Raw genomic sequence first — 20,204 nt, 5'->3', positions numbered from 1 at the left:
CCTTCCCATTTCACCATCCCTCCTTCCCAAAAGCTCAGCTGCAGGAAGAAATGGAGCATTGTGAAAAGATTACACAATCAGTTCCCAAGCAATCATATAGTGTCCTCATCCTGAACCCCACCTACAGCTTTGGCCTACCTGCTGTCCCTTCAACCCCACGGCCTGTTCTGACCTGGAAGGTACCCGGCATCATCAAGGTGATGGCTTCTTTCCTACTGGTGGGAGAACCTTGGGCTTTGTCAGTGGCTTGCACAGAGATACAGAGCTCTCACAGAAACAAAGCAGCTGGAACAAGCAGTCTTCCACTGGCTTGGGTTTTTATTAAAGCTTGGAAGAGGTGCCCATCAGATCAGCTTGAGGGAGATCACCTTTAAGCCTCCCACGATGCTTATGTAATTGATCTTGTGGTAGCTGTGCCGGTTGGGGAAGCACACTTCGTGACCATCCGGCAGTCTCACACGGAATTTGTCTGACAGCATTTCAATGAAGAACTGGGAGAAAAAAGAGAAAGAAGGGCAGGAACTGCGGGCAAGGAGGGTCTCCAGAGGTCAGCATCTAGGCAAAAGGCCTGACTGTTACATAAGAGGGCCAGACCTGCCCACTACAACCCTAAATAAGGTGCTGGGGTTGAGGTGAGGGTGATTCAGGAAATGAGCATTTGATATCAAGGGTCTAAGCAGGAATACAGACTATGTTTGGGGACAGGATCTCTCCCAAGGCTCTTTCAGCTACTCAGATTGTAAACTCAGAGCAGCTAAACCCAAGTATGTCTTTACACGTGTTTAGAGACCATAGGGAATGTGTACACCACTGTTCTGCTCTGAACAGGGCAGAATAAACCTGACTCCTCAATGCCCTCAGGAGTTCACCAGGACTCAGAAAAAGGAGCTTTGCTGATAAACATGCACAAGCAAACAGGACAAGAATGCATCATTGATCCTTGCAAATTAGAGGCAATATTCCCCAAAGCCATGACCTCACTACCCCTTCCCGAAGAGCCAGTTCTCTCTGAGGAAACAAGCTTTCTCTCCACAGCTACGAGAGCTGGACTACTCCTAAATGCAGCCCTCTTAATGATTTGGGGCATCAGATAAGGTAAGGCAGCAGCTAGGACAGCATCCCTGGCAAGGAGAAAGGACAGATTGGCAGCATGGGTCCAGGAGTAATGAGGACGGAAAGGTTGAGGGAGAGGCTTTTGGACATTGCTCCAAACTCTGGATTGCCTTAAAGCCAGTGTTTACATAGAAGGGAGGGAGAGAAATAAGGTAGACAGCAGCAAGATCCTGCTTCTTGGAGACTCCCTTTACTTTCATACATGCCCCAGGTACACTCACCTGATGGGCAGAAGGAGGTGCCAAGAAGCACTTACAAAGCATGAGACAGACAGGACTCACATAAAATTCCCAGAAACAGCATTGCAGTTTTGAACGAGGAGTGGAAATGGCGATCAGGATCAAAAACCCAGAAGACGAGGGGCCATTGTGAAGGAGCAGGAGCCTTTGGGTAGGACTGGGAAAACTACAGTACGGGTATGGGCTAACCAGGGTCTTCCTGTCACCTCACGTTCCCCACATACCCCACACCCCCACCACCACCACACATAGCCCATAACCCCAGGCTGGCACAGACCCCTCACCTTGACAGTGGAGCCCCTGAAGAAAGAGAGGTGGCGGTCACGATGTTCCGTCTCCCAGGAATCGGAACACTTGGAGTTACAGACGATGACAGACTCGTTGAAGCGCGGGTTGAAGTGAAGTGCCAGATCTCTTGAGCTGCAGCCAAGATTGATGCTGAAGCTGTAAATGAGCATGAGGAAAGTGATATGCATGGACAGGAGAGGGCCTTGGAAGACTTGAGATCCAACACAGACCTCTGCATCCAGTTCCTCCATCAGTGTTGCAGGTGGCATAACAATGTGTTATTTTTGTATCTGGCAACCTTGGAAAACCACCTTCCTCTACAGCCCAGCTTCAAGCCCAGCACGCCAAGGCGGTTTCTTGGTACTTACCCAACAGTATCAGCAGATATTTTGCCCTTCACCTTCAGGGTGTTCCCAGGCTTCATATCCAAGTTTAAGATTTCAATATTTCCCTAAGGCAGAGAAAAATAGTCTGTGTAGCTCCTTCAGCCATTCCACCTGACTTGCCACTGCAACTGAGAGGTTGCTGCTTGCAGGCATCCCACCCAGGATATTGCTATCAGCTGGTGCTCCTCTCATGACCAAAACCCTCCACGTTGCAGGTCTTGCACGAACTTCTCATTCAGTGAGAGAAGAGTGGGTTGAGTGAAGCCCACAAGAGAGAAGAGACGTGAGAGAGAGGAAGTGAAAACAGGCTTGCCCTCAGCAGAAGGAAGAGAAAGCAGAGATACAGAGGGTTAAAGCAGAGGGGCATTGCCCAGGGTTTGGTGGAAAGCCAATGCGGCCCAAGAAATGCAAGTGGTGAGAGTGGCTATGACATGCCAGTCTCACTCAGCTTCGCTGAGCTGAGGACCTTGGCTGACAAAGGACAGGAGCAGCAGCCCTTACAGGCATCTTCCTCAGAAGGCAGAGTAACCAGGAAGGGAGGCACCAGCGGTTTATCTCAGAAATGCTCTGCATATAGGACCTTACAACCCTAAACTTCCCTGTGGCTTACATATTAACATGACCCCTGCCTCTGCAAAGCTCCAACGGTTGCTATTAAGACAGAAGACTTTGATCCAAGCGAAAAGTTTCCATATGTACGCTTCTCACAAGGCATTCCAGGAAATAAAAGCAAGTCCCAGCTTCCTTGGTGGGCTCCCAGTGGAAGGACTATCACACACAGCCCTTAGGGGTGCTACTTTAGACACGACATAGGACAAACATCTTCCCAGCTGACCAAGGAGCTGTGACCACCGTGTTCACTTCTTTCCTGTGTGTAACGGCTCACCCAAAAGAACATCCCAGCTCCTTCCTTTCATGGCAAGGGGCAGCTCCAAAATCCATACCAGCACACCAAAAATGGTCTCCACCATCCTTCCCCACGGTGCTCCGAGGAAGAGCTCAAAGGGGCTTGGAGGAGAGGACAACCAACACATCCCCTCTAGATGGCATGAGCTATGGAGTGTCCTTTGCAGGAGTGACATAGTGGCATCCAAGCTCCCTGCCTTCTTGTGCCTCTAGATGCAGCTGTGTGGATTGCAGTACCCATATGTGGGAGCTCTCTGCAACCTCCCATCCAAGCCCCATCTAGACCCAAATCTTTTATCTTGAGGAGCCACACACCAGGCCACATCAGGTTCAATAGTCCCATCCTCCCTAACCCTTAGATATGGGAATGTTGTCCTCACAGGGGACTATCACCTCTGCTGCCTTCTTCCCAGGTAAGGGCTAGGATGTAAGTCAGTAGACAGTGTCCCTGATTTGTGAGACTCCAAAAGTCGAGAGGAAAAGGGAGATGGAGGAGGAGGTCGAGACTCAGGAGACCAGTAGTCCCTCAGTCCCTGTCCCAAGCCCTGCAGAGAGCACCTGAGTGCAGACATCCTGCTGCTGCACAGACAGCTGGGTAACAGCTTCTACACTTCCCTAAAACATCCTGAAGAAAGGAGAAGTGCTGATAAGTGCTCCTTCCCTGGAGGAGTTTCCCACGAGCAAGGGGTCATAAACTCCAGCAGGCCTGAGAAATTTGTTGGCGGTGGAGGACGCTCAAACTGTTGATGAAACCTCCATGGGCTGAGCATAGAACCAGCAAGAACCAGTGCCGGGGATAGTGGGTTTTGGCACTGAGTAGTCTCCTTCCCACCACGCTGCTGTGTCCACAGCACACCGGTACAGACCTTCACATCACACTGCACCCCTGCCATCCAGGGAGAATACAGAGCCCAAGGTCCCCTTCTCAAATACTGGAGCAAAATTGAATGGCTGGCTAAATTGCACAGTAACTCACTTTTTATCTGGGGAGTAAGGATTTGCTGTCTGGAGGGTATCCTGGATATTCCAGTCTTAGTAAATGTGCTTATAAGAAGGGAGTCTTCTACAGATTTAGGCAAAAGCAAAGAAGCAGTAATTGCTTTTTTTCATTAAGTCTAAACACATTAAACCAAGGCATATCTTTCCAACACCATTTATAAATGCACACTTATTAACCTTCATTGCTTGGTTAAATTTGAAAACAAAACTTACAGATATACACACAAACTAAAATCCCCAAAACATAGCATGCACAAAAGCTAAAAACCCCTGTGGATGTTTGGCGTTGGAATAGGAAAATCCTCATCTCTGTGTGCAGTTTCTAACATGCAGGATACCTATAACCTGGAAAAACCATAACATGGAATCACTCCATCTCTCTCTAACCAGTGCACAGCGAGTTAATAGGAGGGTATTATCCATCTGAGACTAATTTGATGGATTTTTCCAGAACTATCTTTCACTTCCCAAGTGTAACACAGACAACTTTAATTCAGTCATCACCCTATCAAAACCTTCAGCAACAGGTATTGTTCATCTAATCAAGTCTTGGTTTAGATTTTTGCCTTTGCTGTGCTGGTGTACATTTGACAGACTCATCAGGGGGCTTCAGGTGGCCTTCCAGAGGTTGATCCAACCCATCCCATACAGCAGCCATAATTCCCTATTTCCTGGGTGAGTTCACACCAGGTAGGTATGTGAATTTGGTCTCTAGGTGGTTATGCCACTGCTGTGGCAATATTCATGGTGCCATCCATTTGTCTGTGATCTTGGGCATTAGCCACCAATATTTTCAGCCTATCTGGAAGACCATGAAGGGGAGGAGTTCATCTGGCTGGATTGACAGGAGCTGCCATCAAGAATCGCCTTAATTGATGTCTTTCATACATTGCTTAAATGCAGGCTGCCTTTTGCACAGAGGCTGCCAGATCTGAGAATCCTGTCCTTTTTAACAGCAGTAGGCCTTCCCGTGTCCTGTGGGTCCATGCCCCCAGCCCAGTACACAGCTTAGTCCATGAGTAGTTACAGTTACCTAGGGTAGTAGTTAAAAATACTCTATGTCACCAGAATCTTTCTGCCTCTTCCTCGCTCAGCCGGATCTATCTCTGCCCATAAGGGAAACTTGTATTCATTTTTGTATTCCCCTGAACATCTAGAATGTTCTCCCAGCAATGTATCTGGCTCTGCAGGGAACAGTAGTGTGGGTTTCTCCGCTCCTTTCACATGCAGTTTCATTTTCGATTAAAGGATGAACTTTTGCCACTTTTGGCGTAGGGTCAGAGTCTGCCTCTAAATCATCATCACTGTACCAAATATCCCCATCCCATGTTTTAGGGACCCTCAGAATATACTGCCCTATAGATGTGCTGGACTGAATTAGAGAATGATTCATGTGAGATTTAATCAAGTAATTTACCTAGATTTTTTGCATCTGTTTTTCTCCTCTTTCAGTTGCAGACGGTAGTTTTTCTAATTGCTCATTTTTATTTAAAAGAATATCTGCTAGTTTTTACAATTTCTCCCGTGTCTCTTTCTCAAAAGACAATGCTGCTCTAAGAACCTCATTTTCTGAATACAAAGTAATAAACTTTACATCTGCAACCTTTTTCAGGTGGCAGGAAGCTTTTGATTTCCTTTTGCATGCAAGATAAACAACCTCCCAAAACAGCACAAATATCCCATTTTTCATTCAACCTGCAATCTAGGAATGTGATCAGCTATTGCCTGTACATTATCACAATTAGTTTACACCCATTCCAACCCCCCTGGGGGAGAGAGGCAACTACCAAACTTCTGCAGGAGAGAGTAAAATTTTAGTATTACACTGGTCACCCTCAATAACCGTTTTTCCTTTGGCACACAACCTAGACACACCAGGCAGGAGAAAGCTGTCACCCACAGAGAGACAGTAAAAGGAACAGGAAAAGTTTGGTCAATCTCCATCAGAAGGTGAATTTCCCACCGGGTGGGAAGACCAGTAAAAATTTGGAACTGTTAAATGGCACTTTTGGTCAGAGAAGGGTGATGCCAATTAAAATGTTATGATTCACTGTTGAAGTCCTCTGCCCAGATTAAGGTGCAAAGGAGACTAAATGCTAGTTTAACAATGCTGATTTTATTTTATAAAATTAAGCTTATATAGAAAAGAGAAAGGGAGAGAGAAAGAGAGAGGGGGAGAAGAGAGATAGGGCAAGTAGAAGGTAGTCACCTCCATGGATCTAGCAGCCTCCTGTTGCTACTTCTGTGCCTTGGGCTTCTTGATGGTAGGGTCTCACCCAGTTGCCTTTATTTCCTGAAAAATTCTAAGCAGTCCCTTATTTGGGTAAAAAGTAGAGGTGGGAGTGACTTTCAGTTCCTACTTAGCAAGGGGGGCAAGAGTAGGCATGGTTCTAACATCGCGCATCCTCAGATTTTAATTCGATGGTCACCGAGGGTCTGTTCTGGGGATTTTGTGAGACAGGTACCTCAAAAGCCAAATGTTCTATTTGTGACCCCACTTCTTGCACGTGCATAGTCGTTCACATCTTATCTAACACACCACAGTTGAACTTTGACCTGAACTGCAAAGCCAAAACCAAAACCTTGCTTCCTTTGTGGGTTGTGCATAGGCACTCATGACCTTTTTTTCTGCAACAAGTTCACCACCAAGCCCTTGTTTAAGGCATATACTGCAAATTAATAACCCTTTCCTTACTGAAGAAAGCTGCCTGAGAGGGAGAGCAGCATGTGTCTCCTACTGTGTCCAGTTCTGGGCTCCTCAGTAGTACAAGAGAGACGTGGAGCTCCTGGAGCTGGTCCAGCAGAGGGCTACGGGGATGAGGAAGGGACTGGAGAATCTCTCTTACGAGGAAAGGCTGAAGAAGTTGGGCCTGTTCAGCCTTAAGAAGAGACAACTGAGAGAGGACCTCACCAATGTCTGTCAGTATCTGAGGGGAAAGTGTCAGAAGGATGGAGCCAGGCTCTTCTCAGTGGTGCCAAGCAATAGGACAAGAGGCAACGGGCAGAAACTGATACACAGAAAGTTCCACCTGAACGTGAGGAAGTGCAGGTGACTGCACAGGAACAGGCTGCCCAGGGAGAGGTTGGGGAATCTCCCTCACTGGAGATACTCCAGAACTATCAGTATGCAACCCTGTGCCATGTGCTCTGGGACGATCCTGCTAGAGCAGGGCGATTGGGCCAGATGACCCTTTGTGGGACCTTCCAACCTGACCCATTCTGTGATTCCGTCTGAGGGATGAGTAAAACTACCCGTGCAGAGAGTTGAGTGCAGAGCTACAAGTACCATGGATGTGAGAATACGCAGAGAGGGAGACGAGCAGGAAAGAGGCATGAGCTGCTCGGAGAGGGGCCACGAGATTTTACCAAGATAACATTTACCCCCTCCTACAATGCTCCGCAGGGGCGTTCACCCCCCTTTTATTTGCCACTGGGAACAATAGTGGGAAGCCAGGCAGCAACTCTGCCAGGACTGGTGACTTCCTTCATCTGCAGAGCTGAGCCCCCTTTGGTCAGACACCAGCCCTGTGCAGATGGTCTTCCTCACGAAGGGGTATGTGCTCCCCACCTCAGAAGGGGATGAGACTTTAGGGAGCCCAGAAGAGTCAAAATTCTCCACTGCAGTTGGAGAATTTTGGAAGTGGCAATTGGGATGATGAAAGGAGGCTGATGGGGGCAGGCTGATACGTCCCTGCTGACACTGCAAAGAAGAAAGCCTGGGGAAACGATAGCATGGGAATGTAAATCCCAAAGAAAGAGGAAATCCGGCTAAAGAGCATCTGCTAAAGAGGTGGAGGATCCGTGCAGTAAGGAAAACATAAACAATAGCTGTGGAAGCTGGCATTCACTGGTGCAAAGGATCCAGGAACCCTTCACTCCCCAGAGAGATGATCCTATAATAGGATAAGTGATTGGAAGTACTCCTCCAGGGCCCCCAAGATTTTCACCCAGGCCAGAGTGCAGTTGGCTTGTACTGGTATGGGACACCCATGTTCACATCACTGTGACCAGAGGAGCATTTGGTGCCTTCCCAGAGGGACAGCAAAGACCCAAAAAATAGTCACTTAACGTGAGGGAGGGGGCCACATGTGACCCAAAGGGCAGGGCGAGCTTCCAGCAGGCGGGCCTGAAATTTTACATGGAGAAAACAAAATAACTGCTAATATATTTTAAGGAGGGAAGTGCCTAAAGCAAGCATGTTGGGTTTCAGCCAGAAGGATGGAATGGCAGGTCCTCTGTAGAGTGCTTTCACCCCATAAAATGCAGCAGCTCTATTTGCAGAGATCCCACATGGTAAATTTTGGGGTCAACAATGTTTCCCAGCCTTCCTGCTAGTCCCGAGGTGATTTCAGGCCACCAGGAGCACTAATGGATCTCAGGACCCTTGGAGTGCCTCCAGAGAGCAGCACCTGATGTACCATAGCCTAGAGCTGCCACCTCTACAACAGAGCACCTACACAGCTCTTGAGAACAGCCTGAATGCCACCCTCCCAGCAGGCTGCCAAGATCTTCAGCAGCATCGTTGCTGGCAGCAGTATTTATTTTGTTTTCTTATTTGAGCAGGAGATAAGCCAGCTAGGTGGAAGCCCTGAGGAAAACCACAGACTTCCCCACTTCCCAGCCAAGGTAGAGTCAGTGGTTAGAGGATTCTCAGGGCCTTTTGTGGCAGAGACAGCCCCCAGAATCCACACCAGCATGCCAAAATCATCCCTACCATCTATCTCAACGGTATTCTGGGGACGACCTGCAAGGGGCTCAGAGGAGAAGGTAGCCAACACATTCTCTCTAGACAATGTGAGCTAAGAACAGTCCCCTGCAGGACTGACACAGGTCACCACCAGAGATAATGCTCAATCCAGAAGGCATGAGGAAGACAGAGGAAGGCAAGGCAGCCATTCTAGGTGCGTGGATGCATGTGCCACTGTCCCCACACCAACCCAAGCTCTGCAAGAAGAGGGGAGAGATCCCTTTAGCATCCCCATGGAAGGCTTGGTGCTAACTAGGCACCAAAGAACTGGCACTGGAGAATGGTGCTGCAGCATGGATAAGGTGCCTGTCCCATAGTGCACTCCAGGCACCAAGGGAGCCCGTGCCTTGGACCAGGCATCAGTGTCTGCTCAAGGCAAAGGGAGCTGGAGAGACCAACCATGCATTCTTTCTCGGAGTAGCAGCTGCTTACTCTGCTATTATTTCCTACTGCTTCATATAATTTGTACTCCACAGCAAGCTATTGTCCCTTTCCACTGGCTATTTATTTCCTTGAATAGCCTCTGGGGAAAGATTTCAGTGCAGGAGTAAAGAAAAAGAAAAACTGCACATAATAAATCTCAAGCAGTGACCTGGTTTAAACTGTGTTCTCTGACCTCATCCGGGCCCTGGTTGTGGTTCCTCATGGCAGCTGTGATTAAGGCCTATTTCTGCTTTGATTTCCTCCCTTCATTAAGCCTAGGGGGGAATGGCCCCTGCCTTAGAGGGCTGTGGTGTGGATTTTCAGAGGCCAGGGCTCAGGCTATGACTAAGAAGACGCTTCCACCACCCCCTAATGGAGATGCTTAGTCCTCCACCTGCCAGTACAGAAATTCCTGAATAGGACTGGCTTCACCTTTGGTCAAGAGGTGTTGGTTGGCCTCTCAGAAGAGAGTGCTGCAACCTACACTCAACAGATCCCTGAGCTCTGAAAGCCAGCCAGCTTCCTAACAGAGGAGGACCGAAAGAACAAAGTGTACTTACCTCAGGTAAACACTGAGGTAAGCAAGAAACTGGGTAAACAGGTCTGTGGATCTGAAGGGTGTGTACAGGAGAGAATTATCCATGACATGCAGGAGAAGCTAAAGCAAGGATAAGCACAAAGGAAAATGTATCCAGGAACACTAATGTGTCCTGCCTAAGATCCCAGAGTGGGATGGCTTCTCTAGAGAAAGTGCTGGTCTCCACATTCAGATAAAGTAAAATGGGAAGGAATAAAGGACTAGAGGCTAATCTCCTGTCACCCCTGGTGCCTCAGCTCCCTCACAGTGCACTATCCAGAGCACCTGTGGAAAGTACAGAGGTAGCATCCATGATCTAAACCAGAGGGCAAAACATTAGAGGTCATCATCATCCAGCAGGCTCTCCACAAACATCAGCCCTCTTCAGCTGCAGGGTGCAATGTCTCCTCTTTAGGATGTGGGGGGAAAGGAGGAGCAAGGACTAAGATAACTGAAGAACTAAAACGTGAGGGAAAACTCACACCTTTCTTCAGGGCTAGGGGCAGCAGTGAGAGAGGGAATCTGCATGAGGCAGTGGAGCAGATCAAGAGCACAGAGAACAAGTACAGCCTCAGACTCCATCTCTCTCGCTCCTCTGTCAGAAGGGCAGTGATGTCACAGTGGCTGGCATCTCCTATCTCCATGGGGGAGCTCAAAGGTGCTCTGATGGATGGTTTCCGAGTTATGTCCTCGTACCTTTTCAGGGGATATCTCTCTGAGGCAGCTCTGAAATATGTGGAAACATTTTTGTGTGGTCTGAGTTGTGCACAGGGAAGGGGAGAAAGGTGGTTCATTTGCAAGGAAGTTAGTTCATAAGGGGTCATTTTTATCAGTGCAAGCAGCCATGAGTCATGTCTTGGGTCCCCAGCTTGGATGAGGGTCAGGAGAATGAACACAACTGGCAGAGGGTGGAGAGGTCAGAGGACTGATGATACGCCACATTTCCAGACTTCATTTCTTTAATTCTTTCATTCATAGGTGCATGCCAGGAATGCAGGCTGTGGGAAAAGCTTTCAAAAACACAGCTGGAGATAAAAAACTCACTTGTGTGGAAAGCTTCCCTACTGGAAAAGAGAAGATGACTAGAAAGCTCACAGCTTCCCTCTCTCTGGGACTTTTGGGATCACTCAGCTTTGCCTGCATCTTCTAGATGAGATATTATTAGTTTAATGGGGAAAGGATCTTCCAAAGAGCCCTGCACAAAGGATCAGCTTCATGAAGTCTTATGGTCCACTTGCATCTTCCACCAAAAGATTAACATCAACAACAGTTTTATCTTACCATTGAGCAAGGAAGATGGCAGCTCCCTCGCATGAGGAAACTGAGGCACAGACACCCAGTTCACATCCCAAATCAGCTCCTCCTCTTTGGATTCTCATCTTAAAGTTTCCACAGCCGCAAAATCAAATCACTTTGCAAACCTGTGCAAAATGCTAAAAGGAACCTGTGCTCCCCTTGCCGATACAGCTGGAATACCAAAGCTGCTGAACTCTCATCACACCATCAGCAGGAGGTACACAGCCATTCAGTGCCTCTGTAAAAAAATCAGCCCTTGGGTGGGTCCAATTAAGTCTGAAAGCCAGAGGCATTCAAAGACCAGAAGCCTTCCTGTAGTGGAAGCCATGGGACTTCCAAGATGTCCCAAGCCCAACTTCGCTGACTTCAAGGGGACCATTTCCCACAACAGAGACAGCAGGAAAGCAGCTGGCTGGGAATAGAATAAGCCAAAAAGAAATGCAGCATTGCACCATTGTACAAAAGGTCCTTGGAGACCACAGAGCAGCCATCCTGGATTCAACTCCACCACACAGCAAGGGCAAGAAGCGAGAGTGACTGCCAAGTCTCCATGCTGCACAGGGACAATGAGGCTGTAGGACTTGCTTCCAGTGTGTTTCTCATGGCTTCCAGTGCTGAGCCCAGGCAGGTTGGACTCTGAGGACTTGCAGGAATCTTTCAGACAAGCATAATCCATCTCAGTCACACACATGCACAAGGCACAATGCCAAGGGTGGCTCATCCACTGGGAAAAAAAAAAAATGCTAAGGGAGAAATAGTAAGTTTTGAAAAGCCACAAGAATTAACAGCTCACAGGCTGGAAAGAAGGGGACCAAAAAGAAAAGTCTGTTCTCCCATGCTCACATCACTAAAACCAAGTATCCTTCATCTCCACTGAGAAGGAGCAAGCCACCTTACCACGCATCAGCTTTGAGAGCACCTGAAGGGGCAACTCACCCTGGATCTAAGGTCATGACTGAGGTCTGCAGAGGCATGGGTTGTCAAGTCAAAACTATCTGTTGCTGCAAAATCAGCTTGAACAAATTCCCTTTGATGGCACTGCAAAATGAAACAGTAAAAACCAAAACAGATGAACATGGGAAAGAAAAGCTGCCAAAAAAAAGGGAGTCCAAATCCCCAAATGACTGACTCAGTGCAGGAAATAGGCTTCTAAAGAGGGAACTGCAGGCATCTGAAGGAGATCTAAGAAAAGATCAGGCCCACACAAATGACTTTCTGTATTCCTCTTCTTCCACTTTACTGAGGGAAGGGCACCAGAAATCCCTGAACCCACGGACCTTCAGAGTGAGACACAGGGAAAGAGTTGGGCCACAGCACTGCCCTGAGATATTTCACCTCCTCAAGAAACTCCGGAGAGCAGGGCAGTGACTGCTTTGCACTGATGCAACACCTAGTCTCCCTTTCCAGCTGGGCACTAAGGGACACCCTGCCTCATACAGGTATCCTGCCCCTTCTCTGGACTGCACCTATGAGCCTCTACTCTTGTTTCTGACCCATATAGCCAGTAGTACATAAGCTCTCACTTGAGCACAATGGATGTTTATTTCGCATTCCCAGCAGTCATGCCAAGCTCTTTGTTCTCTCTGGCTCTCTTTCCCTTCCTTCCAGTTTGTGCCTTTTCCTGCTGTCCTTTTTTTCCTCACCATTGGCAACACACAGGGGCCAGAACCTGGCTGTGTCTCTTTGGCTGCCCCCAAGTTTCTTTGTGCTGCTCTCCCCTCCCGGAGATCCCCCAGCAGCAAAAAAACCCACCAGGCTTTAACTGCAGTCAGATTCCTGGATGGGGGGATGCTTGCTCCTGAGAGGAAAAAAAGACTATTCGAAACTAAATGCCTTCAGTGCTACTCACCCCAGACTAATCTTGTCATGTCTCACAGGCTGACTAGCCTCAAACCCGTTGCCAACAAACAGACTCAAACAGACTTCTCAAGCTAGGACATCTGATAAGCACCATGTGAGGACAACAGGTGGCTGCAAGTGCCAGGCAAGTCCCCATCTGCAGGAAGATAGCTTATCTCTTCTGTCAAGATGGGACACACATCCACGACAGCAGGGAAAAAGCTAGCGGAGACCTGCTTTCTGGTCCTGAACGTGCACGTAGCACTGCTTACAACATCAGCCCTGAGGAACATCTCTATTATTCACTCGGCCTCATTAGGAAAGGGGTGGGAATCTTTCCTGAACAGCTTTGTCAGAGACACAACTTCCCTGAGATCTAGCTCAGGATGAGCTGAAGAGTGCCTCGCACTAGCTCTGGACACCAGCAGGAGAAGCACAGCAGTCAGAGGGAAGAAATGTCACAGCCTGCTCTTGAACCGTGCTGTGACACCACAGCTTTTAACACCAACAAACCCCCTCCTCCTGAAATTCAGCCAGAGCACCGCTGCTGGGAACCAGTCCACTCTAGATGCAAAGCAGCTCTGTTGGAGGAGAGGAGCAGCCTCTGTGGAAAGAAGAACAGCCTCTGCTAGGACCATCTCTCTCCCTCCAAGATGAAGGGGCCTTGAGCCAAAGTGCAAAACTGCAACATGGTTGCAGCAAAATCTGGAAAGTGGACACTGCCTTTGAAAAGCCTGAGGGAAGAGTGAGCTGCTTGAACACAGCCCCTCCAAGTGGAGACAAGGCAGAGGCTGGTCAAACGCACCTGCTCCTTCTTCTGGCTGGGGGACACATCTTCAGCAGCACATTAAATGGGGGACACATGAGTTCTGCCCCTGTTCTGCTCCCTGACTGAGTTCCCAAATCTGAGGTAGCTTGAGGTGGCATGGGAAATAGGACACAGGTATAGATGCATGGGAAGTTCTTGCAGAAGTATGTGCTCCATGGGTTCCTTGTTGTGCCAGCCTCTGGGGAGGGGCAGAGAGGGGCAAATTCAACATGTTTGTGTGCCCAGGCCTGTCTGATCTCCGCATCCAGGAGCAGCCCCCACACTGACCTCTTTTGCTTGGGCGACATTTTCTTCTAGTATCTCACTCACTCCACATGACAGAAGGTCAAATGGAGCCAATGATGCATAGCATGGAGTATTGGACACTGAGTCACACCCCACAGTTCAGCCACATCCAGCAGACAGGGCATTTCCCAGTTTCAGTCTGGCAAACACACCCCCATCCCACACACTCACCCACGACCTGTTGCATGACATTCCCCAGTCTTCGACAAGGGAAATGCTGGAAAATTAGGGGATGGTAATGCTGGAAAATATGCAGGCTGCAGGTGACTGCACATCAAAGGACTGCCTTCTGAAGGACCTGGGCTCACAGGGTGTAGCCCCTAAAGCCAAAGAGCAGAACACAGCTCCCATCTGTGGGGTTAAAATCATGGCAACAAGGCTCTGACAGGAACAGCCCCGAGCCCACCCTGCTCCTCCAGCCATGCCTGGGCACTGTGGCACTGCTCAGAACCAAGGCAGGGGGGCTGCTAACAACTGCATGGCATGAGCCATCATCCTGAGGCAATGCTGAGACCCAGCCCTGCTCCTGTTGCACTTACTAAAACAGATTGAAGCCAGAGGGACTAGAAAGGAGCCTATGAAAAGCCAGGTCCACCCCTGGGAAATCTGCATATGCAGACTCAGGCTCTCCCTCCTCTTCTCTTGGGTCACGGTTTTCTTTATAACCCTAGCTCCACGTCCACCGTGCCCCAGCACTGGGATCGCTCTGCCCTGCTGCTCTTCACCAGCAGCAGCAGCAGGGCAGAAGCTGCCTGTGGTGCCAAGTGGCAGAGACTGAGCAGCCAGGCTTGGAGGGAGGCAGGAAGGCTCAACTGCCTCCTCCTGCTGTTTCACAGCCCAGTCTCAAGCCAGCAGTGAAGGTTCCTAGGGAACCTGAGGCAGCTGCAGCCAAAACGGGATTTGCTGGCAATGGGGGATTTTCAAGCCTGGGCCAAAACCCATCTATTCAAGCTCATCATGTCACACTTGAGCCGAGCACACACGCATTTGGCACAGGGGCACTGCAGCGGGAATGCCTCCTCTCTGAGCCGCATTGCACAAGAGAGGCTGCACGACTGCATCTCTGAGCTCCCCGGCATTAAACATGAAACATCCCCAGCAAACCCTTCACTAAGTCACACTTCATTGTCGCCACAACGCGGGGATGTGCTCGTCACTGAGGCTTGGGGATTTCCTGCAGCTGGGCTCCCCGAGTTGCTGCGGGATGCCTAGCTTCATGTTGCCGATTTCTGCTCAGATCACGCTTGGGTGCCCGTGAAAAATGCCTTTGCAGTAGGTTTTTTCTCCTTCTCCCTCCTGCTGTTCTTAAGAGCCAAACTGTATCTCAGCAAAATCCAGGCTCTTGAACTTTTTTTTTCCCTCCAATACTTTTGCTCTCTAATCATGTGCCTTCCATCTGCCAGCTGCAACACTGCAAGGAAGGGGTAAAGCCAGAATGGATGACTCTCTTCACGTTTTCCAGTGCCTCTGCCCACTCCTGAGCACCAAGTGCACAGTATTGGTTGTGGATCTGTTCCAGTCTGGAGCTGATCTCATCACTAAGGCTGTGAATGACTCCACTGAGGCTCCTCCCTCTTGCGGGCTCAAGGCCCTCAGTGCTCACTTCAGCCTCATAAATTCCAGCAGCGCTCTCTAACCTGGCAGCTCTTCCTCTCCCTGTTCAGCTTCCAGCTACAAGACCTACCAGCCCCCAAGCCACAGCGAAAACGAGGGCTTCCAGCCCATCAGTTTTATTTCATCTTTGCCTGCTGTAGATACAGCTCCTCAGCAGCAACAGCATCCCCATCTTCTCAGAACACATCCCAAATGCCCCAGACTTTGTTGGAAAGAAGCTATCAGCATCAGCAAATGCTGACTTGAGCCTTCCACAGGGTTTAAGGAGTCACTTTCACTCCCCACACTGTCCAGAAGGGCACTGCTGCCTGCTCAGTCAAGGGATCAAGACACTCCTTGAGCTGGGAAGCAAGGCTTGAACAAGGAAACAGGGAGCTGCACAGCTCACCTCTAACTCTGTTATTTGCTTCTGACTTGTCTCACTGAGCCAGTTGCTCTAATGACAGAATCAATGCAGTAAGGAAAACTGGTATACAGAGAGGTCAAGGCAATTCCCCAAAGGAAGAAAATGAAATTATACCCCCATGCTAACAATCAGAGCAACTGAGCCAGTGAGCATAGCTGAATATTTCCCTGAGTCTTGCTTCAAGACATGCTTAATTGCAGAGATCTAGCCAGCAGGTTTTCTGATCCCTTATGCAGCATCCTGTTTCCTCATTCTGCTCCTGTAGCTGCGGAAAGGATGCCTTTGATCACCGGGGACAGGTCTTCCTACAGCTGAAAGGGAAACTGCTGAAAGAAATGGAAGGGAGCAATCCTGGTGGATGATTGCATACAAGAAAGTGCTGCATATGAAAGGGAAGGAGACATTTCCTATTAGATTAAAGGAGCTCAAACCTGCTCTCCCTCTAGAGAAGTATGCAACTCTATACTTGCCTCTCTAATTACAACCCTCTGCTGGGAAAGGTGCTTGAAAGTATTGCAAAAGGAAGGAGATTAGCCAAGGTCAGGGAATGACAGGGCTGCAAATCCAGAGGATTGCATAAAGAGGTGCATGGTGATGTCAGGAGAGGCCTTGCCAACTTGTTCCAAGTAGCAGAGCGAAAACTGAGCCAACCCCCCAGGAACTGGCTGCTGGAGTCAGACAGAGCAAGAAAACAAAAACAAAACAAACCCACAAAAACACACACACACACAAAAAAAACAAACAAACAAACAAACAAACAAACAAACAAAAAAAACCAGTACCAAGCTCCAGGAAAGCGAAAGGTGTCTGGCTGGCAGAACATCATGCCAAAGAAAGTGAAATGTGATGGGGAAAGGAAAGCACACATCCTGGGCCGCAGCTGACCACCCAGGGGGTGACAGGGTGGTTCTGGCTGGCAGAAGACAACCTCGTGGTACAAAACCCCTCTCCCAGGCAGATCGTCTGCTCCTGTGAGGCCTTCCTTCCCGATGGAGATGGGCTTGGCCTGTTGGGGATTCGCCTCAAGTGCACAAGCAGCACGAGTGTTCATTGAGCCCGAGCTGCTCAGGCAGGCAGGCGCTCCTCTGCCTGCCAGTGCCCTCTGCGGGTGGCTGCTGCAGGGCCTGACAACTACAGACTGCGCCCTGTGCCAAACCTGGCACTGCATCCCTCTGCCAAACCTGGCACTGCATCCCTGTGCCAAACCTGGGACTGCATCCCTCTGCCAAACCTGGCACTGCCCACCCCTGCCAAACCTGGCACTGCCCACCCCTGCCAAACCTGGCACTGCATCCCTCTGCCAAACCTGGCACTGCGCCCCTCTGCTAAACCTGGCACTGCATCCCTGTGCCAAACCTGGAACTGCATCCCTCTGCCAAACCTGGCACTGCATCCCTCTGCCAAACCTGGCACTGTCCCCCTGTGCCAAACCTGGCACTGCATCCCTCTGCCAAACCTGGCACTGCCCACCCCTGCCAAACCTGGCACTGCATCCCTCTGCCAAACCTGGCACTGCCCCCCTGTGCCAAACCTGGCACTGCTCCCCTGTGCCAAACCTGGCACTGCCCACCTCTGCCAAACCTGGCACTGCCCCCCTGTGCCAAACCTGGCACTGCTCCCCTGTGCCAAACCTGGCACTGCATCCCTGTGCCAAACCTGGGACTGCATCCCTCTGCCAAACCTGGGACTGCATCCCTCTGCCAAACCTGGCACTGCCCCCTGTGCCAAACCTGGCACTGCATCCCTCTGCCAAACCTGGCACTGCATCCCTCTGCCAAACCTGGCACTGCATCCCTCTGCCAAACCTGGCACTGCATCCCTGTGCCAAACCTGGCACTGCCCCCCTCTGCCAAACCTGGCACTGCATCCCTGTGCCAAACCTGGCACTGCATCCCTGTGCCAAACCTGGCACTGCATCCCTCTGCCAAACCTGGCACTGCATCCCTCTGCCAAACCTGGCACTGCATCCCTCTGCCAAACCTGGCACTGCATCCCTCTGCCAAACCTGGCACTGTCCCCCTCTGCCAAACCTGGCACTGCATCCCTCTGCCAAACCTGGCACTGCATCCCTGTGCCAAACCTGGCACTGCATCCCTCTGCCAAACCTGGCACTGCCCCCCTGTGCCAAACCTGGCACTGCATCCCTGTGCCAAACCTGGCACTGCATCCCTGTGCCAAACCTGGCACTGCATCACTCTGCCAAACCTGGCACTGCGCCCCTCTGCCAAACCTGGGACTGTCCTCCTGTGCCAAACCTGGCACTGCATCACTCTGCCAAACCTGGCACTGCTCCCCTCTGCCAAACCTGGCACTGTCCCCCTGTGCCAAACCTGGCACTGCTCCCCTCTGCCAAACCTGGCACTGCCCCCCTGTGCCAAACCTGGCACTGCATCCCTGTGCCAAACCTGGGACTGCCCCCTGTGCCAAACCTGGCACTGCTCCCCTCTGCCAAACCTGGCACTGCGCCCCTCTGCCAAACCTGGCACTGCGCCCCTCTGCCAAACCTGGCACTGCGCCCCTCTGCCAAACCTGGCACTGCATCCCTGTGCCAAACCTGGCACTGCATCCCTGTGCCAAACCTGGGACTGCCCCCTGTGCCAAACCTGGCACTGCTCCCCTCTGCCAAACCTGGCACTGCGCCCCTCTGCCAAACCTGGCACTGCCCCCCTGTGCCAAACCTGGCACTGCGCCCCTGTGCCAAACCTGGCACTGCTCCCCTCTGCCAAACCTGGCACTGCCCCCTGTGCCAAACCTGGCACTGCCCCCCTGTGCCAAACCTGGCACTGCATCCCTCTGCCAAACCTGGCACTGCATCCCTCTGCCAAACCTGGCACTGCTCCCCTGTGCCAAACCTGGCACTGCATCCCTCTGCCAAACCTGGCACTGCCCCCCTGTGCCAAACCTGGCACTGCCCCCCTGTGCCAAACCTGGCACTGCATCCCTCTGCCAAACCTGGCACTGCATCCCTGTGCCAAACCTGGCACTGCATCCCTGTGCCAAACACAGGGCCATACTCTGGCCCCAGGAGCTGTGCCCATCCCAGTCTCTGGCTTGCACGCCATCACTTTCCTCCACAACCGAGAACAAGCTAATTATAGCTCCAGTACTTTCCCTCTGGAGCGGTGTTAATTACAACTTGGAGAGCCTCACTCCGTCCGGCTTAAAATTCCAAAAATAAATCGAGGGGAGAAAGTTTGTTCCTCACACACCATCTAGCCACTCTTACAGGGAGCAAAGATTCACATTCCGACCTCTTTTTCCACTTGCTGCACTTTGGGTCCTTGGTATATGGAAAGCAGATGTACCAAAGGGGAAAGAGACTCCTAAATCTGTGAGAAATAAAAGCAAGGTCGCCGCTGACGGGACTTGTTCTGCACGAGTTCACTCGCCATTGTTTGCAACCAGCCGAAAAGAGGTGCAGCCTTCCATTCATCCCGGACTTGCTAACCACTGGGTGTTGCCAAAGAACGGAAAACAAACAAGCTTGAGACTCAGACAGACCGAAACCTGAGCAAAAGGGGGTTGTGTAAAACACCAGCCTGCAAAACCTCGCATACAGAGGCATCGCTGTGGGGGGATGGAGGGATGCGTGCCTTCTATGCAGATCGTACATGACCTCGGGGCTCCTAGAGATGACTTCAGGATTCTCAGAAAAGTCAAAGGAATAGTGACAGGCAGGGCTGACTCATAAGATTAAAATAACCTGTGTAAAACGTGCCTGAACACAGCAAAGGGAAGGATGTTGCCATTTTCTATGAAAGGCACTTAAAAGGGCTTTGTGATGCAAGGCAGTAACAGTTAAAAAAAGAACTACGTGCCGGCGCCAAAAAGCGCCTTTTAACGACCAAAAAGCCCTTACCAAAACAATGGCCATCCATCAGGAAAAGCCATTAGGTGTGACAACAGGGCGGCTCTCAGCGGTGGGATTAGCACTGTAAATGAGTAATCCAGCCCGGGAGCGCAGGGCTCAGACGCCTGTCTCCACATCTGAACCCCAGCTCCGGAGGGGCCGCGTTGTGCTCTTATCGCCGAGGCTCCGGCCCGCCCCAGCCCCAAAGCACACCGCTGAGGTCCTCACTGTCACCCCTCACACGGGCCTGCCCCAAGGCCTCCGAGGCCCCTCGGGCTCTGAGGAGCAGAAAACAAGCTGCAAAAGCAGCGAGTCGGGGAGAAACCGCCCTGCTGCTGCCAGGAGCCCTGGAGCAGAGAGAAAACAGACGCTATTTTCGGTGCCGCAGCTGCGCTGGCCTCGATCGC

General features: G+C 50.6%; 1 protein-coding gene across 2 annotated transcripts; it reads right to left on the bottom strand.

The window, feature by feature from the left end:
- Nucleotides 1-300: 300 nt before the first annotated feature.
- Nucleotides 301-19,949, bottom strand: LGALS2 (galectin 2). 2 transcript variants are annotated; one of them, XM_066320150.1, is made up of 4 exons: nt 19,807-19,949; nt 2,009-2,091; nt 1,637-1,796; nt 301-491 (listed from the first exon to the last, which is right to left on the bottom strand). In XM_066320150.1, exons 1-4 carry the CDS (start codon nt 19,819-19,821, stop codon nt 345-347), a joined length of 405 nt encoding a protein of 134 aa, XP_066176247.1. In that variant the 5' UTR covers nt 19,822-19,949; the 3' UTR covers nt 301-344. The 2 variants fall into 2 exon arrangements, with proteins under 2 accessions (XP_066176247.1, XP_066176248.1); XM_066320151.1 differs by lacking the exon at nt 19,807-19,949 and adding an exon at nt 6,141-6,320.
- Between the last annotated feature and the right edge of the window lie 255 nt (nt 19,950-20,204).

The sequence above is a fragment of the Sylvia atricapilla genome, chromosome 5 (genome assembly GCF_009819655.1).
Source record: "Sylvia atricapilla isolate bSylAtr1 chromosome 5, bSylAtr1.pri, whole genome shotgun sequence".
In the NCBI taxonomy this organism is placed as follows: domain Eukaryota; kingdom Metazoa; phylum Chordata; class Aves; order Passeriformes; family Sylviidae; genus Sylvia; species Sylvia atricapilla.
Note: the sequence above shows the minus strand (reverse complement) of the source record. Positions and strands in the feature narration are given on the sequence as shown.